Consider the following 23,384-nt stretch of genomic DNA (forward strand, 5'->3'; position numbering starts at 1 on the left):
CTTCCATTTGTTTTTTTCAATTTTTAATTTTTTTTAAAAACTTTCATTTTATATTCCAACCACAGTTCTCCCTCCTACCTCTCCTCCTGCCCCTTCTTGCCTCCCCTCCAGATTCCCCCCCCCCACACACACACCATCTACTCCTCCCAAAAGGTAAGGCCTCCCATGGGGAGTCACCAAAGTCAGACACTTTAAGTTGAGGCAGGACCAAGCCCCTCCCCCCCCGCATTCAGACCGAGCATGGCATCCCACCATAGGGAATGGGCTAAAACAAGCTGGCTCATGCATCGGCGATAGATCCTGGTACCGCTGAACTGTAAACATATATGACTGAATATAATTTTATTTCTGTGCATGCTATTGTAATGTGCATGTTCTCCCGCAGGGATGTTAAACCTGCTCTAACAGGATGTGGCTCTAACAGGGACAAACCCTGCTTTCCTTTTTCTGTCCTCTCCTAAGTCAGGCCTGTTTGATGCAACCCTGGTCAGCACGCAGCTCAGTGACCAACCTTCTCCAAAGAAAGGCCCTCCCAGAAATGAAAGACGTTTATGAGCGAGATCAGGAACTGTGGGGAAAAAGGCAGCACAAATAACGACAGGAAAGTGCATACGTCATCAAAATGATGGCATCCTTCAGCTCGAAGAGTGCAAGAGCCAGAGACAGGATAAGTACAAGGAAGAAGTGTCTTGGGAACTCACAGTGGACGTGACAGTACGCACAGACCAAATCCTGACCGAGGAGAGAGGAGAGGGGAGGTGGGGGGGGGGGGGTGTGAAGTCTCACCTTTAGAGGAGAAACTGCTGGCAACTAATAGCTTCTGGAAGAGGGAGAGGTTGGCCCCTAAGTTGATCATGTTTGAGGGGAAGGCTGCACATCTAAGGGTATGCAGGCCGCCCAAATTAGTATAAAAGAATTGAAATTAGTGTTAAAGAATTTAAAACTAAAAAAAAAAAAGTATACAAAGTTGCAAAGGTTGGGAAAGGGGAGTAGATCTTGGAAGAGCTGGGGGTGAATATCATCAAAACGTATTGCATGAAATCCTCAAAGAACTAACAAAGATACTTTTAACAATGACATTCCTTTTAAAAGGGGTTGATAAAAGAATCTAATGTAAAAAGGAATAAAAGCAATGAAAATCAATAAAAACTGAAAACGACCTAATACTTTAACATCCCTATGCTTGAAAATCCAGTCTGACCTGGTTCATCATCGTATTTACCATTAGCCACTATGCTGTCGTTCAATTGGTTGGATATTTTCCAGGTAAAATACCTACATTAGTATATTAAGTATTAAATTCTTCTATAGTTCTAGGCTTCATTCAAACACAATGGAGATTGTAAAAATACTTACACGGAAAAAGTAACCAAGGTACAGTCAGTAGGCAGGCCCCCTCACCCCGTTCAGTTTCTCCCACTGCAATAGCACGAACATCCCAATAGATGGCGGTATGAGCTCATCACAGAGGCAGCCAGCAGCTCCTGGGAGCCTTCTGGTAAGTTGGCCACACACTTCAATCAGTGGAGTTGACATGGTGCCCATAGTCCTGCCTTCCAAGACGCTCCTAAGTGTTTTCATGTGAGTGACCAAGCTCAGTTACTGGATGGGAATGGGGAAACATCCGTAGAGGGGGAAGACTTTTGTGCCAGTAAAAACCGCTCTGTTACAAAGAGCCACATTAGGTCCTTGATGATGCTGATGGAAAAATAATGTGAATTCCTCATCTTTGGTGAAGAGATACATCCTGTTATATTACAGATACACTTTTTAGGAGGCTGCTTCTTGATATTTTATATACGTCCTGAAGTTCTTTTATGTATTATTTTTAATCACAATTAAAATGATCCTTTTTTTTTTTTTGTTTTTGTTTTTGTTTTTCGAGACAGGGTTTCTCTGTGGTTTTGGAGCCTGTCCTGGAACTAGCTCTGTAGACCAGGCTGGTCTCGAACTCACAGAGATCCGCCTGCCTCTGCCTCCCGAGTGCTGGGATTAAAGGCGTGCGCCACCACCGCCCGGCGATCCTTTTAATCAAGCAATCTGAAAACAGGATTGCCAGAACCTTCTACAAAATGTTTCATGAAACATAAGAATTGTCCAATCACCATTCTAGATACCCCGTCGGGTCATAGATTGGATTCTGTGAGGAAGAAAGACTTTATCTTCCTCTACAGTGAAATAAAGACCCAGCTTTTCCTTTGCAAGTTTAAGAAAGAAAGCCCGAACAGATGTGTATTTATATGTCACATCAGCAGAGTCCACACATACTCAGGGGCTTTTCTCATAAGACGTTGAAAGGGCCCTAGAAAAATCTATTTGAAATATAAAAATAATACCAGTTTAAAAAGCAGCGAAAACAACACCCCAAGCAGTATCTTACTTGATCCTCATTCTTTCTGGAAAGTCTTTTCTGGCTAAAGAATTAGCTCCCAGAAGAGGAATCGAGACAACAGATTAAATCCACTTTGAAATAAGATCCATGCCATGGTTTTTTGGTTGCTTCAGTTTCTGGTACTGGGAGCATCCACAAAATCAATGGTAAATTATCAGGACTCTTTATTCAGGGGCCTACCTACATACTAAAACCTCCAAAAATTTGCATAGCAATAAATACTGATTGCACAACAGACTCCTGGCTGGCTTAGGAAACCTAGAGAATTGGTAGCAGATTGCTGCTGTGTTTCTCTATTAAGCAATCACGCTCACTGCCTGTAGAAATCACTATTAGAGTTAAGCATCCAGTTAATGGGAGGGAGAACTGGAATTAGATAAAGGCAGATGGCACAAAACCCACGGAGCGACTACGTGCAAAGGAAGGCACATGGGGACAGGGTGGGAAGAAGTGGCCTCCAATGATAATCATTTCACACTTCAGATGCGTTCTCATTGAGAACGGAAGTTATTTTTCAAAAATGAGTCAGAATTGTGTCATGATATTTGACAAAACACATTCGTGAACCACGGGGTGGGAGGAATCTTTTGAAAGAATTGTATAATGTTTGTTCGTTACATTGTCCATTTCAATAACAAGAGCAGTTGCCAGGTGAAACAGAAAACAGAAGAAAAGGTTAAATCCAGCTCAGTCAGGGCTTAAGGGGGTGGTGTAACATGCTCAGAGGCAGAGCTATTGCCTAGCATGGGAGAGGTTCCTAGGACCAAACTAAACCAACCCAAATAACCAGCCAAAGGAACAACAAACCAAGTTGGCCATGCTTACGTTCCGCTCGCCCTAGATTTTACAATTTAACATTCCAATGGTTTAAAAATCTTTGAATTTATGTGTGATAGGCGTAGGAACATACATATATGAACATATATACAAATATGAGCAGTGCATGTATTTTCCTCAAATAAAGACATATCTACATTAAGACAGAAAATATGACCAGATTCCTGAAGATACTATGGCCCCCTTCTAGTTTTCTAAGGGCAGTGGTTACCCTGACTTCACACAGCCTCTCTTACTTTTGCTTACATTCGCAGCTACATAGCAATTATAGTTTTTTTGCATTTGGCTTCTTTTGCAGGTTATTGCATTGACAGCCACTTACCCTTCATGTATAGCTGTTAATTGTCCGCATTACACACATGATTCTTTTGTATGACTATACCATGGTTTATAATCAGCAGACAGATGTTTGGCCTCCCATTTTAAATAACGCTGCTTATAGAAATTTTTCTAGTCTCTTGATAAATACCACTACCCATTTCTCATTAGCTCTCTCCTGAGGAATGGAACTGGGGCGGGGCTAGGGGTAGGTACACGTGCTTAGCTTTTGTCAATATATTAAACATCATCCTTCCTTCCTCTTTTTCTTTCTTGCCTTCCTTCCTCTTTCCTCCCCTCTCTGTTCCTTTTTTTTTTTTTTCTGTGCTGAGGACAGGACCTGGAGCCTCATCCCTGCTAGGCACAAACCACTGAGAACCCTGTCAGCACCTCATCTTAAACGCCCTGAGGCCCTGAAGTCAAGCTTAGCATTCTTTTAACATCATCACGCCCCCAATAAGGAGGTCTTTGCAATCGTCAGGATTCTCCTGGAAAAGGGGAAAAAATAGGCTCAATGACAAATAACCTAAAGAAAACTAGTGGTCCTTCGAATTTTTTTTTCATAACCACAAAAAGTAAGTTTCAAACTAATGTGAAGAAACTCTAAGCATTGCCTAGGTGCTTTCACAAACAATGCAAGTCATTTTGTTATTGCACATTTTTAAAGGGCCCTATACAGCATGGGAGAACTGCACAGCCCAGAACCCTTCGGGGACTGCATCAAAAGGCTGGCCCATCTCCTGTCTTCCTTCCCCCTGCTGATGCTGGCCCATCTCCTGTCCTCCTTCCCCCTGCTGATGCTGGCCCATCTCCTGTCCTCCTTCCCCCTGCTGATGCTGGCCCATCTCCTGTCCTCCTTCCCCCTGCTGATGCTGGCCCATCTCCTGTCCTCCTTCCCCCTGCTGATGCTGGCCCATCTCCTGTCCTCCTTCCCCCTGCTGATGCTGCCCGTGAGGAAGCTTAGAATCAACTGACTACTGGAAAGCTGCTCTGCCTCAAGTGCAAGCCAGAGGAGCAGCTTCCCAGCGGTGTGCTGACACTGCGGGGGGGGGGGGGGGCAGGCTGCGGCGGGTGGGGGACCTCGGACTTGTCCCGTGGGTCTAAGTGATAAGTGGGTCTAGTCTAAGAACTGACATTCCCCAGTGGCAGTCAGAGGGTGGAAGTGACCAACAGGAGAAGGGCTACAGAGACGCAACAGCTTTGAAGCTGGAGGAAGGGACCTATGAGCCAGTATACATGAGTAGCTCTAGGACTTGGGAAAACAGATAAATCCTTCTGTGGAGCTTCCAGAAAGGAACTCAGGCTGCCTGACACCTTTGGTTGATTCCATAAGCTTTCTCGGATATCTCTGGACCTACAGAGCTTGAGGCTAAGCCATACTCGTTAACTTTGTGGTAGCCACAGAAAAGTAATGCAGCTTAAAGCATCCAAAAAAAAAAAAAAAAAAAAGCCAAAGCTAGAAGCCCTCCTAGGCCGATTTCAGAGCAGCAGATGTGAAAATCCACCCACTGTGAGCCCAGGAGTTCCTCACCAGCTCCTGGAGACGAGGGCTCGAAGACACTGGAGGAATCGCTGTACGTGTTAGAGGCTTGCTCTGAGAGCTTCTTTTTACCACTTCCCTCCGATGATTTGTGCGATTTTTTCTTGTTTTTCACCAAGATTTTATACCTTAAATCCATAGGGCTCGGAAGAGGTACCCCAGATTCCAGCTGTTTAAAAGAAAGCATGGTGTTTAGAAATACTGTTCCCCAAATATTAGTTATTGATCACGAATGCTATCACACTTCGTTAACTGACTTCTTTATCTTAGCCAACTAGCACATATGCATAGTTGCAACATTTTCCCATGAATGTTGCTTTCAAGTTATTTCATATGTTTTAATTATGCCAGTATTTATGCTGAAAATTGACAAAGTCCTACTTGTTTATATTTTTCCCATCAAGAAGAAGATGAAGAAACAATAGTTAACTGCTCTTAAAAAAAAAAAGAAGTCAACAACAACAAGAAAAGGGTCCCCTCCTTTCAGAGATCTCTCCAAACCCACCACATAGCTTTGGATCCCACAGCCTCTAGACTATCATTTACTGTGTTCAATACAGCTCATGAAAATGTTGTAATTGCGCCCTACATTTGTTTGTTGTTGTTTTTTAAATAAGAGATGTGTTAAAGCACTGAACTCATTTCCCACAATAAAACTACAAAAGTCAGACCATAGAAATGTACTGGTAGATGTGAGGGAGTGAACCTGGACTTTTAGGCAATTTCTGATGGACTGTGGAAGTCCAACCGGTTTACTGCAGAACGTGTAAGTCATCTCTGACCCGAATCTTCTGCGAACGGCCCGACATTTGACAGGAAGAATCAATGACGTTGTGTAACAGTTTCCGAATAAGTCACCTTGTCAGACAACGCTTTATGGACAGCAGACTCTCATGTTGATTTTAGTTGGGTTTTGTCAAGATGGATGACAGGATTTTAGGTCTCCTCCTAGCCCTGAGATTCAAGCTGTCTTATTACAGAGGGTTATTTCACTGTTGCAAGTTTGCTCATAAAATGGGAAATCAATTTCCCATGAGAAGGTTAGGAGCTACTGTATCAGGGAGCGTGTGCAAGACACGAGATAGGTTTATTTTTAGAAAATCTTTTGAAGTCCCATAAGCTCACCCTCTAGTCTTTGATTGTCATGAGTCTGGGGACTGGCGTGAACTCACTTAACAGCATGCAGACTCTGGGACAAAGTATCCAGGAGGAAGTGGCTACTTTAGGTTATGGCTGCTCTTTTCCTTTCTGAACAGGGTTGTGGCTCCTCCTAGTCCCCTGGGTGGTGTCCCCTTAGTATACTCAGAGGTCATAAGGAGATGAAGTTCTTCTGGTGTTACAAGCTACAGACACTTAAAGACTGAGCTCAGGGGCCTGAAGCAGGATGCCCAGTGACTTACAGCTCCAAGCCAGGAGAGCCAGGGTTCTAATGATCTGGTTTAAGAAGCTAACGATCTACGGCTGGAGATCATAGTGTTGGGCTTTAACCATCAGCAGCCCGGACCTGGGCAGCTGTATTCACTTTCAGCTTTTTGCATCAGTGATCGGCAGCAGGGTGTAGTGTCTACTTGCATTCTAACTCCCCAAAAAGTTTAGGGTGTCAGGACCCTGAGCACATAGAAATTCAAACATTACATGTTGGGACACTGGGAACTTAAGGCTTAGCTTCTTTTGTAATTACTTCTATCAGCTGGGTCTCAGTTTCCCTTTTTCAGTTCTTTCCAGTTCATTGTGCCTCTAGCCCCTTTGTTCCTGCCCCACTGTCATCCCTGTGATGTTGTTCTGCTGCCACTCCCATCAGTTCCTCTTCCAGTGCCCAGTTCAGTCACCTGCTGAGTAAGAGCAATGCAGGCTGGAGGAAAGTCTTAGGAACCCTCATACCGCAACGCCAGGGGGCAGCACAGGAGGATGTCTCCCGACAAAGCTTGTTTCTACAGTGGCAAAGGGGGCGTGGCAGGAGTGTCTGCACCCATCCCAGCACAGAACCCCACAGCAGTTAAAGACTGGGCTTACATGAATCACAAGCCTATGCTGAACCACCAGGAAGCAGGTTCCTCTCTGGTCTGGGTGCCTAGTGACAGCAAGAAACTGTTGTTAAACAGAGAGGCGGCTTCATGGAACTGGAGTTGTGATCTGGCAACAAGAAGCTTCCTCAAGGAGGGCATATAATGTTCAGGGCTGTCAGGCTGCCGAAAGGGCAGTCCAGCTGGCTGACAGTCCTCTGTTCAAGCAACGGGACACACGGACAGGGCTAATAACTGTTCATTTAAGGGAATCAAATCTACTCAGCTTCCCGGTATCTTGTTTAAAGGGGTAAAAAAAGCAATAAGGGAGGTGCTTACAAACAACGTTTAACAAAGTTTTAGCTGAACACACGTGGGGAGACTTGGGCATCTAATCCGCTCATGCCTGCAACAGAAGCCTGAGCGTGGCTTCCAAGGTGGATGCAAGTGGACAGCAGGTGGCAGAGGCAGGCTGAGAAGTCAGTGCTGCCACCTTTTGCATTTATGTCAAAAGGGTGTGACAGAGATCCATGGGTGGGGGTTAGAGTCTCTTGGACTGTCCCTGTGAGCTGTCATTGAAGAGGACCTTGCTTTCCTGACTGTAACATTCTCTCTCAAAGGGAAGATGGAGACTGATGAGATTCAGAAAGTAAACAGATCTCACACCCTGAGAAAGCTCTTGAAATCGACAAGATTCTCAAGGCCCCTTTCTATGGTTACATAAGCAGTATGGACAGCTCAGGAGGAGAGATGGGTCATTCAGCCTGTCTAGCTGCCTGCCTATCGGTCAGGGAGCACCAGAGATGGATCTTTCATGAGCTGCTACCCACACTGGAGTAGGCTTTTGGAGTCTGCAGCTGCCTTCGAGTCAGCCACACTGCTGCAAGTTAACCCCGATAAACTCATGGTGCACCATGTTAGATTTTTGTGGGACTGCTACTTTGGCCTGTCCCCAGTAACTTATGTCGGGTAAACAGACATTTGTTCACAAAAACAAAGCAAAACAAAAAACTTGCTGTGTCTCTCTAAGCAGAGACGGAGGGACGAGACTGGAAAAGAGAAGGAAACAGACACATACATTCTGACTTCAGCTGGGCACTGTGCTTGAGTCCCATGGATCAAACCATACGGCTCATCTGCCTACACAGAGCAGTAGCTGCCCACCTGTGACTAATAAGTGCTCTCCTTCAAGGGCATCACTGCTACTTACTGGGTATTTTTCCAGTGGCTCCATAAGGAGGGCATCACCAAAGATTAATCGGCAATACTCGGCCATCTTGGCTTGCTGCTTTGGGCTAAGAGCAAGAAGAAAAGAATTATGGGGATTGTTTTTCATAGAAGTTACTTTTCATTGCGATCACAGAAGGAGGTCAGCCAGGATGAATTTCCATCATTCTGAAACGCTATCCTGAATATCACACGCATGCCCGCACACATGCACACACACACACATCACACACGTGCAGCTCGTAGGCTGGTTGTGGGGCTATTTTCAACAACCCAGATGAGGGCACAGTACAGCCTTTCCTGTCTCTGGAGCCAAGAGATTCCAGAGTTAGAATCTTTGTTCCTTTGGTTAGACTCCCTGGTTTTATGTCAACTGTAAGGCACCTGGGATAGGAATGTTTTCACGATTCCATGCGAACTCTTGGGGGAAAGGCATCAGCACAACAGAAGGTAGAAAAGGAGTACCTCTGAGGAGAACAGAGGGGAAGGAAGAGTCAGAACAAGAGGAAAGTAGTTGGAGAGAGAACCACACATGCAGAAGAAAACTAAGCAGACGTGTGTGTGCATGAGAGGGTTGCTGGAGGAAGGACAAAGCAGCCTTGGCAAAAGCTATCTGCAAGTCTTCTCTTTCCTGAGTTTTTGAGACATGGCCTCATTGTGTAGTCTGGGCTGGCATGATGTTTGAGATCCTCCTGCCTCAAAGGCCAGGGTGCTGAGAAGACAGGCAGATAGACACCTCTGGGCCAGGATTTGCATGTCAGCAACCTTTCTGTGTGGAAAGAGTGGAGTAGAGGGAGGAGGCAGCCCATGCTGGCTGCGGGGAGGAGCCTGTTCTGACAGGGCTGGAGACCAGGCTTTGCCTAGTTGAACTCCTCGCTCTGAACTGGTCTGAATCTGTACCAGGAGAAGGATTTTAACTGCTCCTGGAACTGAACAAAGGATTCTGAGAAAGTGCAATGAAGCAATGGGTACAAACACCTTAGAAGAACAGCCAGACCAAGATGCATATACAAGGATCCTACGGGGCTGGGATGCCCTGTCTGTGGCTAGCCGAGACAGCCTGTGCCTCCATCCCTAGCAATGACGCTGGGAGAGGGAACATCCACATCCTTGCAGCACTCCTGTTTCCCTTGACCTTTTCAGATGCAATTAAAACACAGTTTTCTCATCCTGTGCAGTGATAAACATCATTACTTAGTACCCAGTACTACTGGGTTGGGGTTTATGGGCTTTGATTGTGAACTACAGACTGTGGGTCTTGACTTCCCCTGGTTATCCTGCAAAGACACTTCATTCTAGTTAAAAAACATACTGAAGAGAGGACTAGTAACTGTGATGAAAATGATGGTGCTTTACCGTAAATCATAAAGATTATGAGATATAATTCGTATTTTCACTCCTTCCCTGAAGGGAAAGCCTAGAATACACTGTGTTTTCTGGGAAGGGGTTACCTAGACTGGCACTTTGCTGTGGTGCAGAAGGAAAGTGCTCATTATAACTGTTTCTAACAAAAACGAAGCAGGGCTCCATGGTCAGGTGAGCTTTGGGGGTTCATATGTCAACTCTCAAAGTTATTATCTTCCTGGAAATGCAGGGAGAGTTAAACAAAAGATTCCAAGAACTTAAAAAGCCCCACATGACAAGTTTACATCTTTCCTTTGAGACAAAGTCTTCTTATGTAACTGAAGTTGGCTTCAAACTGTGTATCCCAGTCTGGCTTCAAACATGCAATCCCCCTGCTTCAGCTGAAATCATGTCCACAGCAAAGCCTGACACTTCTCTACTGTTCCTGTCTTGCTTAAACAGGATTTTACTGTGTGGTCTCTGGAGCCCTAAGGATAGAGATGATAGGTCTCACAAAGTGTGAGAAGGGACTGGCCTGAAATATACTGGAGATGGTGGTTTAAGGACAACCCACTAGCTATGTGGATGGTACCTTTTGAACAGGCAGGGAAGTGGTTGGTGAGGTAGATGATTTTTGCCCCATGGTAATTTACACAAGAAGTCGGCAAGGCCCATGTGGTCTCTGACTTCAGCTGGGAGAAGGGCACCTGTGCCAGGCTTCACTGAAGAACCTGGGAACAATGCAGCGAACCTGCATTTTGGGCAAGGCTGTGGGTAATTCTGATGTGAATAGCTGATGAGCCACACACATCATTCAAACCACGTGGAGTGTCATTAAAATGAAGCTTCACACTTAGAAACTCGTATAGGGCCAACATCTAGATCTAATTTCCAAGAAGTTCCCTGATGGAGGAAGGTCATTGGTTAATTAATAAAGAAACTGCTTGGCCCTGATAGGTTAGAACATAGGTGGGTGGAGTAAACAGAACAGAATGCTGGGAGGAAGAGGAAGTGAGCTCAGACTCAATAGCTCTCCTCTCTGGGGCAGACGCGATGAAGCTCCGACCCAAGATGGACGTAGGCTAGAATCTTCCTGGTAAGCGCACCTTGGTGCTACACACATTAATAGAAATGGGCCAGGCAGTGTTTAAATGAATACAGTTTGTGTGTTGTTATTTCGGGGTATAATCTAGCCAGATGGCCAGGAGCCGGGCTGTGGGAAGAGGCCCACAGCTCTTACTACAGTTCCCAGGGAACATATGCTGCTACCTTGGGGACTGCAGTGGGAAAGACGTCTGAGGGGAGACAGGGGAGGAAGATGCAGGTATCCAAGGTAGCAAAGTGTGCTATTCAACAGTCAGGCCCTTTGTGTTCTCAATAAAGACAAATGCCTTCCTAAGAGAGCAGAGAGCAAACTGAACACACACATATGTGCGCACACATGCATGCACACACATCAGTGGAAAACAGAGAGAGCTTAACTGCAGGTCATACACACAGAAATAAATGGCATTAACTACAATTAGCAAAGAAATTCTGTGGCTTTTAGAGAATCAACATCAACTGCCATGGTAATATAAAGAAAGAAAAATTCACACACTTATTATGAGCTTCATGTCATGGCACATATTCCTAAACACATTAAAATATCCTCATAGCATCTGCCAAAGAAGGCAGTCTTCTGACAAAGAACATACCCTATGGCATGGGGGTAAAACCCTACAAAATAAACTAAAGCAATGCCCTTTTCCAGACCTTGTCAAAATCACAGTTTGTGGTAAAGCCGAGCTTGGAAGTCACTTCGACCCAATTCAATATAAGAATCTTTCTTTGAAAATGCTAAATCACACATAAAGTGGGACCTTATAAAACTAACATTCTCTGTCTCCCTCCCTCCTTCTCTCCCTCCCTCTTCTCCCCCGTCTTCTTGTTTGTAGTGGTGGTGGTGGTGGAGGGTAAGTGTACAGCAAGGAGCCTGTGTGCTACACAGTGGCTATGCGGAGATTGGAAGTCAATTCTGCACAGCTGGTTCTCTCCCAGCACCTCTGTAGGTTGTGAGACTGAGCTCCGGTTGCCAGGCTTCCAGAGCCCACACCTTCACTCACTGAGCCATCTTGCTGGCAGAAAGTGGGGGTCCTTTTTAAACAGGGGTTTAAAAAGTGGGGAGCAGCTCTCTGGAGATCCTCGGTAGCAGGCAAGTGAGGGTAGAGAGTAGCAAAGAGTAGCATCCCCCGTTATCTATGGGTAGGTGATTTCGAATGTTTGAAGAGAAAAATAGTAAAATCTGTGAACTTCTTCCCGCCACACATAAGCATATTTTTGATAGTGTGGACCAAATTAGCAGGGAGAAGTTCTGAGCCCCGGCCTTGCAGACATGGGACAGAGGACCCTGAGATGGTTTACCAGAGATGGAAAGCAGGCCCGTGATGTGTGTGGGGTGTGGTGTTAGGTCACTGTGTTCAAGATTCTGAGGGTTGCTTTACTTTGGGTAACAAAGAAAGAGCTAGGACATGAGGAGCAAGGCAGAATTAGGTGAGATGACCCACCCATCAAATATAGGGGTCCATTCACTAAGGAAGTCCACTGCCTTTCAATGGGTGCATGGTATTCCTCCCGGGAAAGCCTAGGCTTGAGCTACTTGGCTACGTTGAGGTGGAGTAGGACCTGTCAAACAACTCCATTCATATCAGAAGTCAGCACTTCTGTCCTGTGCTGCCATTAACATTGTCACACTTGTGTGTCCCGGGAAGGTCATTTCCCGGTTTTCTTTCCTCATGTGTGAATTACACATAACTTGCAACAGCTACATTCATTTACCCAGAAAATGCAGCATCCTGGTGCTACAGCCTCTTTGTTTTTGTGCACAGTGTAGGAATTAGGTTTGGTGCACAGTTTGGGATCTCCAAACTGTGGAAGATCACAAGCCACATCAGAGCGAACATTGACTGACAGATGAGCTCTGGTTGTCTTGATTTCATGTCTTAGGGGTTTCTGATATGGGGTGTGTGTGTGTGTGTGTGTGTGTGTGTGTGTGTGTGTGCATGCCCACATATGCACGCATGTGCACGTGCATGAGCATGTATGTATTGTTGATCCAGAGCCTACATTCTGAAGCCCGGCTAGCTTGGTTGGAATCTCACCTCAGTTGCACAGCCTTGGGCAAGCTAAATACTCACTTGGGATTCAGTTTCTTTACCTGTGAGATAAGGGTCACTCTACTGTTCCTTTGGTCAACACTAGGGTTTATAGTACGGGTTGCAAGAGCATGTAACATATTAGGAACAGTGTTTGCTGCTGTTTTCCTATGTCAGTGGTGGTCGTACATGTGGTCTCTCTGTCTACCCCAAGGGAGAGTTTACTGGGTAGCGGGTGAGACTGCAAATTGAACTGCATTTCTCGATTTTGTCTCCTTTAAGTAGACACACTTCTTGAAGAAAATAACACTGCTGAAGGTCCATTATTAAAGAAAACAAAAGCCAGGCACTGCCAGCAAGTCTGAAAACTGTTATGCCTGAACAAAAAGTGGCTAGGCGTTGTTGGAATTCAAGGAAAAATGATAAAGTCCCTTGCAAATCTGAGCTGTTTCTGCAAACCAGGTGTTAAATGCAGTCACTGCAGGGGTGAGGAGAAATAGCAAGAAATGGAATAAATTCTGTTCTCATCCATGCCTCCTCGGGAGTGTGAGGAAAATCATGTATAGAGATTTTATCATTCACAGGATGAGATGCTTGCAATCAAACAACATAGGGCCGTAAATGGTGCACTGTCCTCAGAACAAACTAGAAACAGATACTGAGGAAACTGGCCACTTCAAACTAAGGTTTAAAGAAGAAAGAGTGTATGGTGTTCCACCACCAGACACAGGCAGAGGGAACTGGACTTGTGAGGCAATAAAATTAACGAGATTTGTAGCAGGAGGAGTTGCTGAAAGAAGGCTTTAAGAATCTCCCTGAGGTGGTGGTGCACGCCTTTAATCCCAGCACTCGGGAGGCAGAGGCAGGTAGATCTTTGGATCTTTGTGAGTTCAAGGCCAGCCTGGTTTACCAAAAAAAAAAAAAAAAAAAAAGGAATGGCCCACTGCATTCCAAGTCAGTAATAGACCATCAGTACAAAGACAATGAACTCTACCACACTGTAAAGCAAAGTCCTCAAAATCGTGCTACGACATGAAGATAGACCCCACAAGCCCAGAGGCTAGCTCAGAGCTACTAGGATTTAAATGAACAGTTCTTCCTTGACAGATGAGAGCTTGCCACTCACTGCACAACACGATTGAAGGACACCACCAATGAGAGCAAAGCATTAGAACTCAGGTGGGAAATTGCTAAAGAGGCCTCGCTAGGGAAGACTGCTCACTGAAAGTTCCTGATACTTACGAATCCACGTGGTTCTCAAAGGACAGGAGGATGGGGAAAGGTGAAGTCTTGAACGCACACTCTGCGATGGCTTCTATGACTTCCTAAGAGAAGAACACACGTATATATTCAACACTGAGCAATGTGTGTGCATTTTTTTCTTGGAGTTAAATTGGTGGGGAGGGTGTTTGTTTCAGTCTTTGTGTGTGTCTGTTTTGTTTCCATTGCTGTTTGTTTATAGCAGTTCTGGGGTTAAAACCAGGCCCTCATGAATGCTAGGCAAGTGCTTTACTACTGACCCACATGCCCAGCTCAAATAGCTGTCTTTTTTTAAAAAAAAAAATTTAGAATTATATCAAATGGCTTGGAATGGCTGGAATGCTCTGTGTAGTTCTGAATTTTGGTTCTGTATGATTAAAAAAGAAAGAAGTGTGGGCTTTGGTGGAGGGGAAGGTGGGGAATGTATTTCTATTTGCTGATTGTAGCTTCCACTTTTTTGTAATGAAACCATTTTAGTCTTGTCAGGAAAAATTTTACAATACGATAAGGCAAAAATTTTTACTCATAAATTTACTTTCTGAACCAAACTGCTATTAGCACTTGGTTATATTTGCTTCTGGTCTATCTTTTCATGCATTTGTGTGACTTTGTTTTGATAATCATATTTTTATAAATATGGTTATTAAGAGATAAATAAAAGGATAGGAATGTAGCCTGGTGGCAGGGTATCTGCCTGGAGTTGGCAAGATCCTGGTTTTGATAGTCTGCATCAAAGTCAAACAAAGAGCAAACAAATGGAGATAGGCCTTGTGTTCATGACAACAGTGTCTAAAGCATCCCAAATGCATAAATACCAGCAGAGTCTACCTTTATTTTTCATCCTCTCCAACTACCTCCATTAGCAGTTGCCTGCTTTCCCCAAGCCCTACCTCACGCTCACACTCTCAGCAATCGGCTCTACAACCTGAATCCTTATGTCTTCTTCGTTCTGCTCTCCCAAACTTTTCAAATACATGCAACTGTGGAATACATGGCTTTGGGGGTTGGTGTGTTTTCAAAGGTCATATGTGTTCTAACATGTAGCAGTACTTCACTTTTCCTTTTATACTTGTTTTAAATGTTTACGTCAGGGCTGGAGTTGGAGCCCAGTGGTAGGATACTCGGTACCCTAGGTTTTACACCCAACAATGGAAATAGATTATATGTCATAAGCTTCAGTAAATGCCCAAAATTCTAGAAAGATGGAAGTTCCACGATTGAATTAACTAGTCATCAGTTGTTGGATGGGTGCATTCTTCTAGGAATAGACTCTTGAAAAAAGAAAACCTGAGCTGAATAATAGGGACTCGTTCATAGTCTCTCACAGGTTTCCAAATTATTTTTCATTATAAACTGTCTACAGTGATGATCAAAGGATCAGATTGCAAAGTATATTCACCACTGGGCATTTGAGCACTATTTTTCCAAAGTGCTTTTTTTTACTTAACTGATATTGACATACAATCTCATTTACTTATTTATATATAAGATTTTTTTTTCAATTTTATGTGTGTGAAAATTTTTGTCTGCGTGTATGCCTGCGTACCATGTGCATGCAGTGCCCATAGAGAACAGAAGAGGGCAGCCGACCCCCCCTGGAGGAGTTTCAGACCCTTGTAATCTGTCGTGTGGGTTCTGGGAATCAAACCCACATCCTCTGGAGGAACAATCAATGCTTGTAACCACTGAGCCATCTCCCCAGCCCCTTCTTTATTAAGTGTTCCACCATCCATACTATTCAAACGTCACACTCCCACACACTGCGTTTATTTACATAGACTCTTTGCACCTTCTCCTGTCCAGTTGTAGCTTCTGCTCCCATTCTGCACACTAAAGCCTTTCCCTTGGACTCCTCTCCCTTTCCTGTGTGGTGCAAAGCTTTCTTTATAAACACATCATTAAGCCACTTCCCTTGCCCCGGAGTATAAATGAGGCCTTCTAATTCTGGGCTGCATTTGCATATCTCTTCTAAGAAGGATGTGCTTGCACAGAGCAAGAACCACGCTTACTGTTTCTTGGAAGTGAACTCACAGATTGCCTTTCATACATAATCAATTGAACTTTTTATCACAGCCGAGTCCATCAAAATAAGTGCACTATAAAAAGCAAGTGATGTCAGGAGGTAACATTTTTTATATCATACATTCGCACACAGGTTGTGGATGCAAACAGGCTCCCAACCAAGTCAGGATGGTGCTGGCTAACACACAGGCATGGGCTTCTGGCACCTTCTTAGTGGGCATGGGCCAAGCAGACAGGACACTGAAACTCCCCTCACCAGTCTTACAGGGGATTTAATTCTACTCTCAGCCCTCAGTCTGGATGAATAAGGATCCCCATGGATTCTTTTGCATACACTACAGTCTGGATGAATAAGAATCCCTATGGATTCTTATTCCATACACTACAGTCTGGGTGAATAAGAATCCCTATGGATTCTTATTCCATACACGACAACCTTTATCTTCGCAAAGAGAAGATGCAAGTTTGGCTTTCTGCATTCTAGTTAAGATGCCAGTGACTCACATCTGCAGGGTTCTTCCCGCGTGCTGGGCAAATCATGACCTGCATTTCTGTTTACAGTGAGCCCAGGAGGAGTGTATTCCTTCCACCTGTTTGCTGATAAGGCTTGAACTGATGGGAAGATTTTCCAAGATCTTGCGGTGGCAGAGCCAGAGCTGGTCCTGGAGCCTATCATCGTTGGCCCGACAGTCAGCTGACGAGCAGCACCCTAACATCTGTATTCTCCTTCTCACCCATCTTCCTATCTCCTCTTTCTGCCCAGTTCTCCTCCAACTCTACAATACTTTTAACTACTGCTTAAAACACTCTTTCAAATGTTCATATCAAACACGACTTTACTGAATTTTGTCTAATATTTTAAGTTGGTCACAACTGAAAATTCTCTAAGTCCTCTTAAGGGGAATTTTGTTCTTTTTTTTTTAATGTTTCAAAATATTTTGTAAGGGTCAGAAAACTAGCAATGGCTTTTAAGCTTCGCTCTTTCATACATGCTACATTAGTGGCATGGGCGTTAAAGACCTTTCCTGTACCTTTGCTTCCTATTCCTCCAAGACTATGCAGGCAACAAGAAGTAGAGTGAATCACTGGGTGTGGCTTGAGCATAGGTGAGAGCTCAGAGCCCACCTCCACAGTGACACAGTTCCTTCAAGACCACACCTACTCCAACAAAGCCACATGGCCCCAATAGTGTGCCATTCCTTTTGGGGGTCATTTTCTTTGAAACCACCACACCTACTGAACACAGAGGTCAATGACTAACTTCCACTGGGAAAACTTCCCTTGGATGCCTTTGCCCTTGACAGACAGGAGCAGTGGGAATTTAGATAGGTGGACGTTGGTGGAGCCATATAAAATTATACCCTAAATTATTTCCGAAAAATGAAGCCTTATTTTTAGAAGTGCTTGGGTTGACCATTTCATCCATTTCCATCACGTGCCTTTCTCCATTCTGTTCCATTTAATGGCTGGTCAAATGTAGCTGCCTGAGGGGAGAAAAGTCCTGGGATGGAGTGGGAAGTGTGGTGGTCATCCTAGGTAAAGAGGACAGAGGCCGAGTGTGAATGGGGAGAGGGAGACAGAAAGGTGAATTTCGAGGACAGCCGTCAGAAAGACCAGGGCAGGTGGCATAAAAACAGGAACAAAGCAGTGGGGGACAAGGAGTAGAGCCAGGGCCACAACTCCAAGGCTGGCAGAAAGAGGCTGACTTACAGCATCCTCCCTCTCCCTAGGGTGTAACATGTTGTTTTTGTCCACACAATAAGCAGGTATCATATATCAACGGGAACACTTGCTTTGTGAGTTCCATCATGTGGCAGTGCTCAGGAACACATAAACTCAGGGCAGATAAACGCTGTGACACCCAAGTGGCAAGCTTTGCATGGAGGCTGCTGCGTTCATTGTGCACTGAACTGTCAGGTGCAGTCCAGTCACACTGGGGAAGTCAGTTCCAAAGGCACAGGAAACAGTGGAAGGGATGTTCGCTGCCCACCAACATGCTGCTACCCGTGGAATTTCACACGAGACAGTGGAGAGGCAGATTTTTCTTACATAATGGACAGAGGAAAGGTGATGGACATGAAAGGGAGGCTGCCCTTTGATTGTTCTAGGATGGCAGAACTCCAGATCTCTATTGATCACCATCTCTGAGTCAAGTTTAATTCAATGCACTGTAGCAAGATGGGCTCGGCTCACAGAATGAAGGACCCTGCCTTTGTGGGGATTACGTAAATGCAGTGATGAAGTTAAGCAGACTGTCGCAAGGTGACTGGATACCACATGGAAATTTAAAAATACAGAGTGAGGGGGTAATGAGAATTTCATTCTGAATGGTATGGGGTCACCCCTAGTAGTAGTATGAAATAGAGATGCCCTCGAAGTCATTTACTGGAGTGACGTTTGAGAGCACTTCAAAGAAGTAAGCCAAGAACTTCAGTACAACCTGTGCGGTGACACAGCCTGCCTGGTAGGGTCAGGGAACAGCAAGAGGCTCATAAAGTCCTTGTTATAGCGTGAGTTGAGTGAATGACACAGTTAAGTGGCAAGGATCAATTTGAGGAGGAGACAATGGCGAGTGGAAGGCCCCATCCCTTGTTCCATTACAAAGTTGTCTTACTCATGGGCTCTGGGAATGCACACTACAATTGCGTAGAGCAGGGACTGGATTTGTCTGAGGGAAGAGGGGTCTCTAAGCACCAGGCTTAGGAGCCCTTCACATGGGTCCTGCACTGCACTTGAGGGGCTCTTAGTGAAGAGCCCAAATCTGACATCCTCAGCAACTTCCTCACCTGGCGCCTGGAGAAAAAAAAAAAAATTCTGCTATTGAACTTTTCTACAATTCAGGTCAGCATTTCCACTACCCATCCTAGCCCCCATGTCCATGTCTTTCCAACTTGCATGAGCAAGAGCGTAGGGGTAGGGGTCTGGAGGATCTACCTGGGCCCTCTCTGGCCACCCTGGTTACCCACCCTATCCACCAGCAGGCCAAGGGATATAGTCTTAAGCCTCTAACGCTGACAATATTTGGACATGGTCGAGAAGCTGGCTGCAGGGGTTCAGACAGGGACACTCAACAAGCAGGGACCAGGAGCTCACAGGTGTGACTGAAGAACCACTTGTAGGTCAAATGCACAGGAAGAGTCAGTCACTTCACGTGACCTGGCAGCTAAGGCTGGGAAGCCAAGGCTCTGGTCAAAAGAAATAAGCCATAGAATGGACTAGATGTTTATTCTGTTCCCAGGATCTCAAAACATTTTGTAGACTAAACCCTAAGAAAACAGTATTGCAACTCTCAAGGGACTCTAAGGGATAGAAGTGGGCATAGATAGGGTGGTAGGTGAGTCTTCTATCAACTCAAGGGTAGTGCCAAGTCATCCCCACTCCTGCCAAGGCTAGGACCCTCTCCACCTTCACTACTCGGAGGAAGCTATGGCATAGTGGCTATTCCCAGCCTCTTCTCTCTGGCTCTGGGCCCCACTTTTTCTTTCCGAGCCCAATTACGTGAGACTGGAACTAAACAGGGGCTAACTTATTGGGTGTGCAGGCACGTGTCTGGAATGCTACATTCTAGAGACACAAGCAGAGGCACGAGCTGGGGTTCAAGACCAGTTTAGGGTGCACAGATCCTGTCTTAAAAACAACACCACCATATTCCACAGAGAGCGCATCCTACACACATTGGTAATGACATTGATGGCATAGAACACACTGTTGGAGCCCAGCACAGCAGCTTAGATCAGAAAAATTCATTTCTCTGACTAGAATTTGGCCTGAAAACCCGGTGTCTTATTTGCTGTTCCACATGTTTTATTTAGCTGTATCCAAAGTGCTCAGGGTTAAGACTAATTTCCCTACATTTCAATCTAAAAAATCCCACTTTCCCCAAGATAGCTGAACCCCTTTCTACCTTTCCTCGAGTCTTCCATGGCACAGAAAAGACTGAGAAAGTGTGGTTCACTGTCTTTTTGATCCAAGGCTTTGCTTCCATTTCCAGTGATACTGATGTTTCACTAACTCCATATGTGACATTCCCCTCTCATTTTCAGTGACCTTGCCCCCATCATCTCAGTGACTCACACACTGATGCTGCATACTTTCGTCTAACTAGGGCAAGAGTTTATGCTTGAGCTACTTCTGACCAGAGACATAGGTAACCCAGTTCACAGGGCCATGCCTAGAAACACAGGTAACCCAGGTCCCAGAGCCATGCCTAGAGATACAGGTAAGCCAGGTCCCAGGGATAATCCTAAAGACATAGGTAACCCATGTCCCAGGGCCATGTCTAGAAACACAGGTAACTCAGGTCCCAGGGCCTTGCCTAGAAACTCCGGTAATGCAGGTCACACACCTCGCCTAGAAACACAACTCTTACTTTCCAGTTCCTCTTGCCTGATTTTCCTCCGAAGTGGTGAGAACCCCATGTCAGCACAGACAACATGACTTACAAAGACACAACCATAGGATTATTTCTGCTTCCAACAACAGCCAGCTTACCACAGGGCAACCCAACTTTTTCAAAGCCTGTTCCAAATAACCCAATCAAAATCTGTACTGTCAGCTCTCCATAACAAATATTCACCAAGACACTACAGTTTCCCATGACATAAACCTGCTCCATTCATGAGCAAAAAAAAAATATACACTTATTAGCCAGGCGGTGGTAGTGCATGCCTTTAATTCCAGCACTTGGGAGGCAGAGGTAGGTGGATCTATGAGTTCGAGGCCAGCCTGGTCTACAAGAGCTAGTTCCAGGACAGGCTCCAAAGCTACAGAGAAACCCTCTCTCAAAAGACCATAAATAAATAAATAGTTAGATAAATAAATAAATATACTTATTACTAGTCACTCACCATCAGAGGTTTCTAGTTTTAATCGTAGCATCATAGATTAGGACGCTTATATGCTTCTCATTTTGCCTCTAAAACTCTGAAATCCCAAATGTTTTGAAACCGGAAAGTTTATCACAAATATTATGTACAAAAAGTTTGGATTTGGGGATATTTTGGATATTTATTTGATATTTCCTTTCCTAAGTCAGTAACTTTATAATTTGGTTAGTAGGATAGACTGTTGCATTTTGGCTTCTGAATTAAACATGGAGATCATTCCCAACCTGTGAACTTCATTGGAATACCCAGACATTATCTGAGAAAGCTTTCCCCCCCTCCCCCATAGGGCCAGGTCGCCAAGCTTTTGGAAACTGGGTTCACTCTACCTTGAAGGATATTTCTGTTGTCATGGTGAATCCATGGGTGATGACAGGCTCTTCCTCTGCAGTCCTTCCCTTCCAGCAGTCCAGCTCCACGCAGCGACATCCAGACAGAAGCACCTGGCGATACATCTCTACAGAGGAGTTCCCAGCCAACTGGCCAGCTGCAAAATAAACCCCAGAATCCTTTGAGTCAAGGAAAATATGGGATGCAGGCTTCATCAAAAGCTCTTTTGGCGAACAAAGCACCGGAGTTGCCCAGGTGGCATCAGGGCTCCCTAGTGTGGGTTGGGAGGAGAAGAGAGGACAGGAGAGGAGAGGGAAAGGTGTTGTAATAGTAACAATGACACATACTGAGTATCTGCTTACTGGAAGCCAACTACAGACCTTTATAGTCAACAGTTAGTCTTGAAAGAAATCAACTGTCTGGTATAACTATTTTATAAGAAACAGAATCCACTCCAGATAATGAAAGAGGCACAGAACAGTTGAGTTACCCAAGTTTCCATGGGGAATACATAGATACACAGTTTTGTTCATAGAAGATACTTAGTAAGCAAAGATGGCAGCACTCCCTAAACTGGTGTACAGTATTAATTCATATTAAGTCCAACAGAAATATGGCTACAGAAATTGATATTCTGACCCAAGCATCATATGGCAATATTGGTGGTGGTGGTGGGATTAATTAGCCAACGGAATCTTGAAAAATATAAACGAAGTTGGAAAAAATCACACTTTCCAATTTTAGAACTTACTACCAAGTTATAGTAATCAAGACAGCATGGCAACACTATAGGAAGAGTACACGGGTAAATACAAAAGAAATGAAAGCTTAGAAATAAACCTTCAGTTCATCGCTCGCTCCCTGACTTTCAACAATGTAGCCAGTAAAACTCAGTACAGAAAAATTAGTGTGTTCAATGAGTTGACCTGAGGCAATAGGACAGTCACATGCCAAAACAAACATCCCTATTTCACACCACATAGACTAAATTAATGCAAAATTGATCAAGTCCTAAGTGTTGAGAGCTAAAAATACGAAGGTCGTAGAAGAAACAAAGGAAGCACCAACGATTGTGTTTTGTGTAGCCAACACCAACAGTGCAAGCAACAAAAAGAATACTAGGGAAACTTGATAAAATTGGTATTTGTGAGCAGAGCCAAAGGAACCTAGGGAAGCTGCTGCATAGCTAGGTAGGAGTGAGCAGTCTCCACCAGCGTTCTCGTACTTAGTTTTGAACGCGACCTTCCATGTCCTTGTTAAACGCAATTGATTCTGAGGGAGGGGAAGTATGACAACAAATCCCTTCTGGATTTGGAATACCATGTGGAAGAAGGAGAAAACGTCACAACTGCCCCTCGACACTTTAAAATACCACAATAAATAATAACTACAGGTCGGACAAAAGGAAAAAGGAGGGGGTAGCAGGCTTTGTGAAGGCACTTTGAGGCGGGGCTATTTCCTCCTAGTAAAATATGGCTATTATTTGTATAGGTGTACTTTTTGTTTTTTCTTTCTTTAGTTTTGTTTTTTTTAAGTCTGCTCTAGTATGTGATCCCACCCCCCACTTTGTTTTGGTCGAAAGAATTAATTATTAGTCAAATATTTGACCCTGGGTGGAGATAAAACTTTCTGAACCACCCAAATTATCATAGGATTACTATGTGGTCAGAGGCTTTCCAGAAGAAAGACATAACTAGTCTCTCCCTTCAGAATGAACTCAAGTGGCCATGTCAATCACCTGAACAGAAAACACCCCCAAGGCAAGCTGTTTCTTCCAGAGATTTTAGAAAGCAATACAAAATATACTTAAAAATGGAGATTAGTACCTGGGTCGGTCTGATTAACTACTCCTTCCCTGCAGGAAAGTGCTTCCTTTGGCCCTTTCTTCTTCACTTTGTAATAAGCTCCACCCATCTTCCATATTGTTTTCTGAGTGTCTTTCTTGTCTGAATTCTTTTGACAAAGGTCACCTGGTTTGAGGACCTGAGGGGAACTGGTGAGATCAGAGTGTACTCCGTTCTATGCTTACTGCATACTGTCTAAAACGTTGGCTTCAGGTTGTCTTGTTCTGAAAGACTCCAATTACAAACAGCC

At 44.5% G+C, this 23,384-nt stretch overlaps 1 protein-coding gene across 2 annotated transcripts in view; it reads right to left on the minus strand.

The window, feature by feature from the left end:
- Positions 1 to 23,384, minus strand: part of Plcb1 (phospholipase C beta 1) — a 676,602-nt gene that overhangs the window by 140,759 nt on the left and 512,459 nt on the right. For both annotated transcript variants that reach the window (XM_041670151.1, XM_041670152.1), the window contains exons 11-14: positions 21,290 to 21,447; positions 14,038 to 14,120; positions 8,301 to 8,385; positions 5,079 to 5,256 (exon numbers count right to left, since the gene is read on the minus strand). In XM_041670151.1, coding sequence (XP_041526085.1) covers positions 5,079 to 5,256; positions 8,301 to 8,385; positions 14,038 to 14,120; positions 21,290 to 21,447 — 504 coding nt within the window. The remainder of the gene's footprint in view (positions 1 to 5,078; positions 5,257 to 8,300; positions 8,386 to 14,037; positions 14,121 to 21,289; positions 21,448 to 23,384) is intronic.

This window comes from Microtus oregoni, unplaced genomic scaffold (genome assembly GCF_018167655.1).
Source record: "Microtus oregoni isolate MIOR12 unplaced genomic scaffold, Mior012 000020F_ref0000438, whole genome shotgun sequence".
NCBI classification, from domain to species: Eukaryota; Metazoa; Chordata; class Mammalia; order Rodentia; family Cricetidae; genus Microtus; species Microtus oregoni.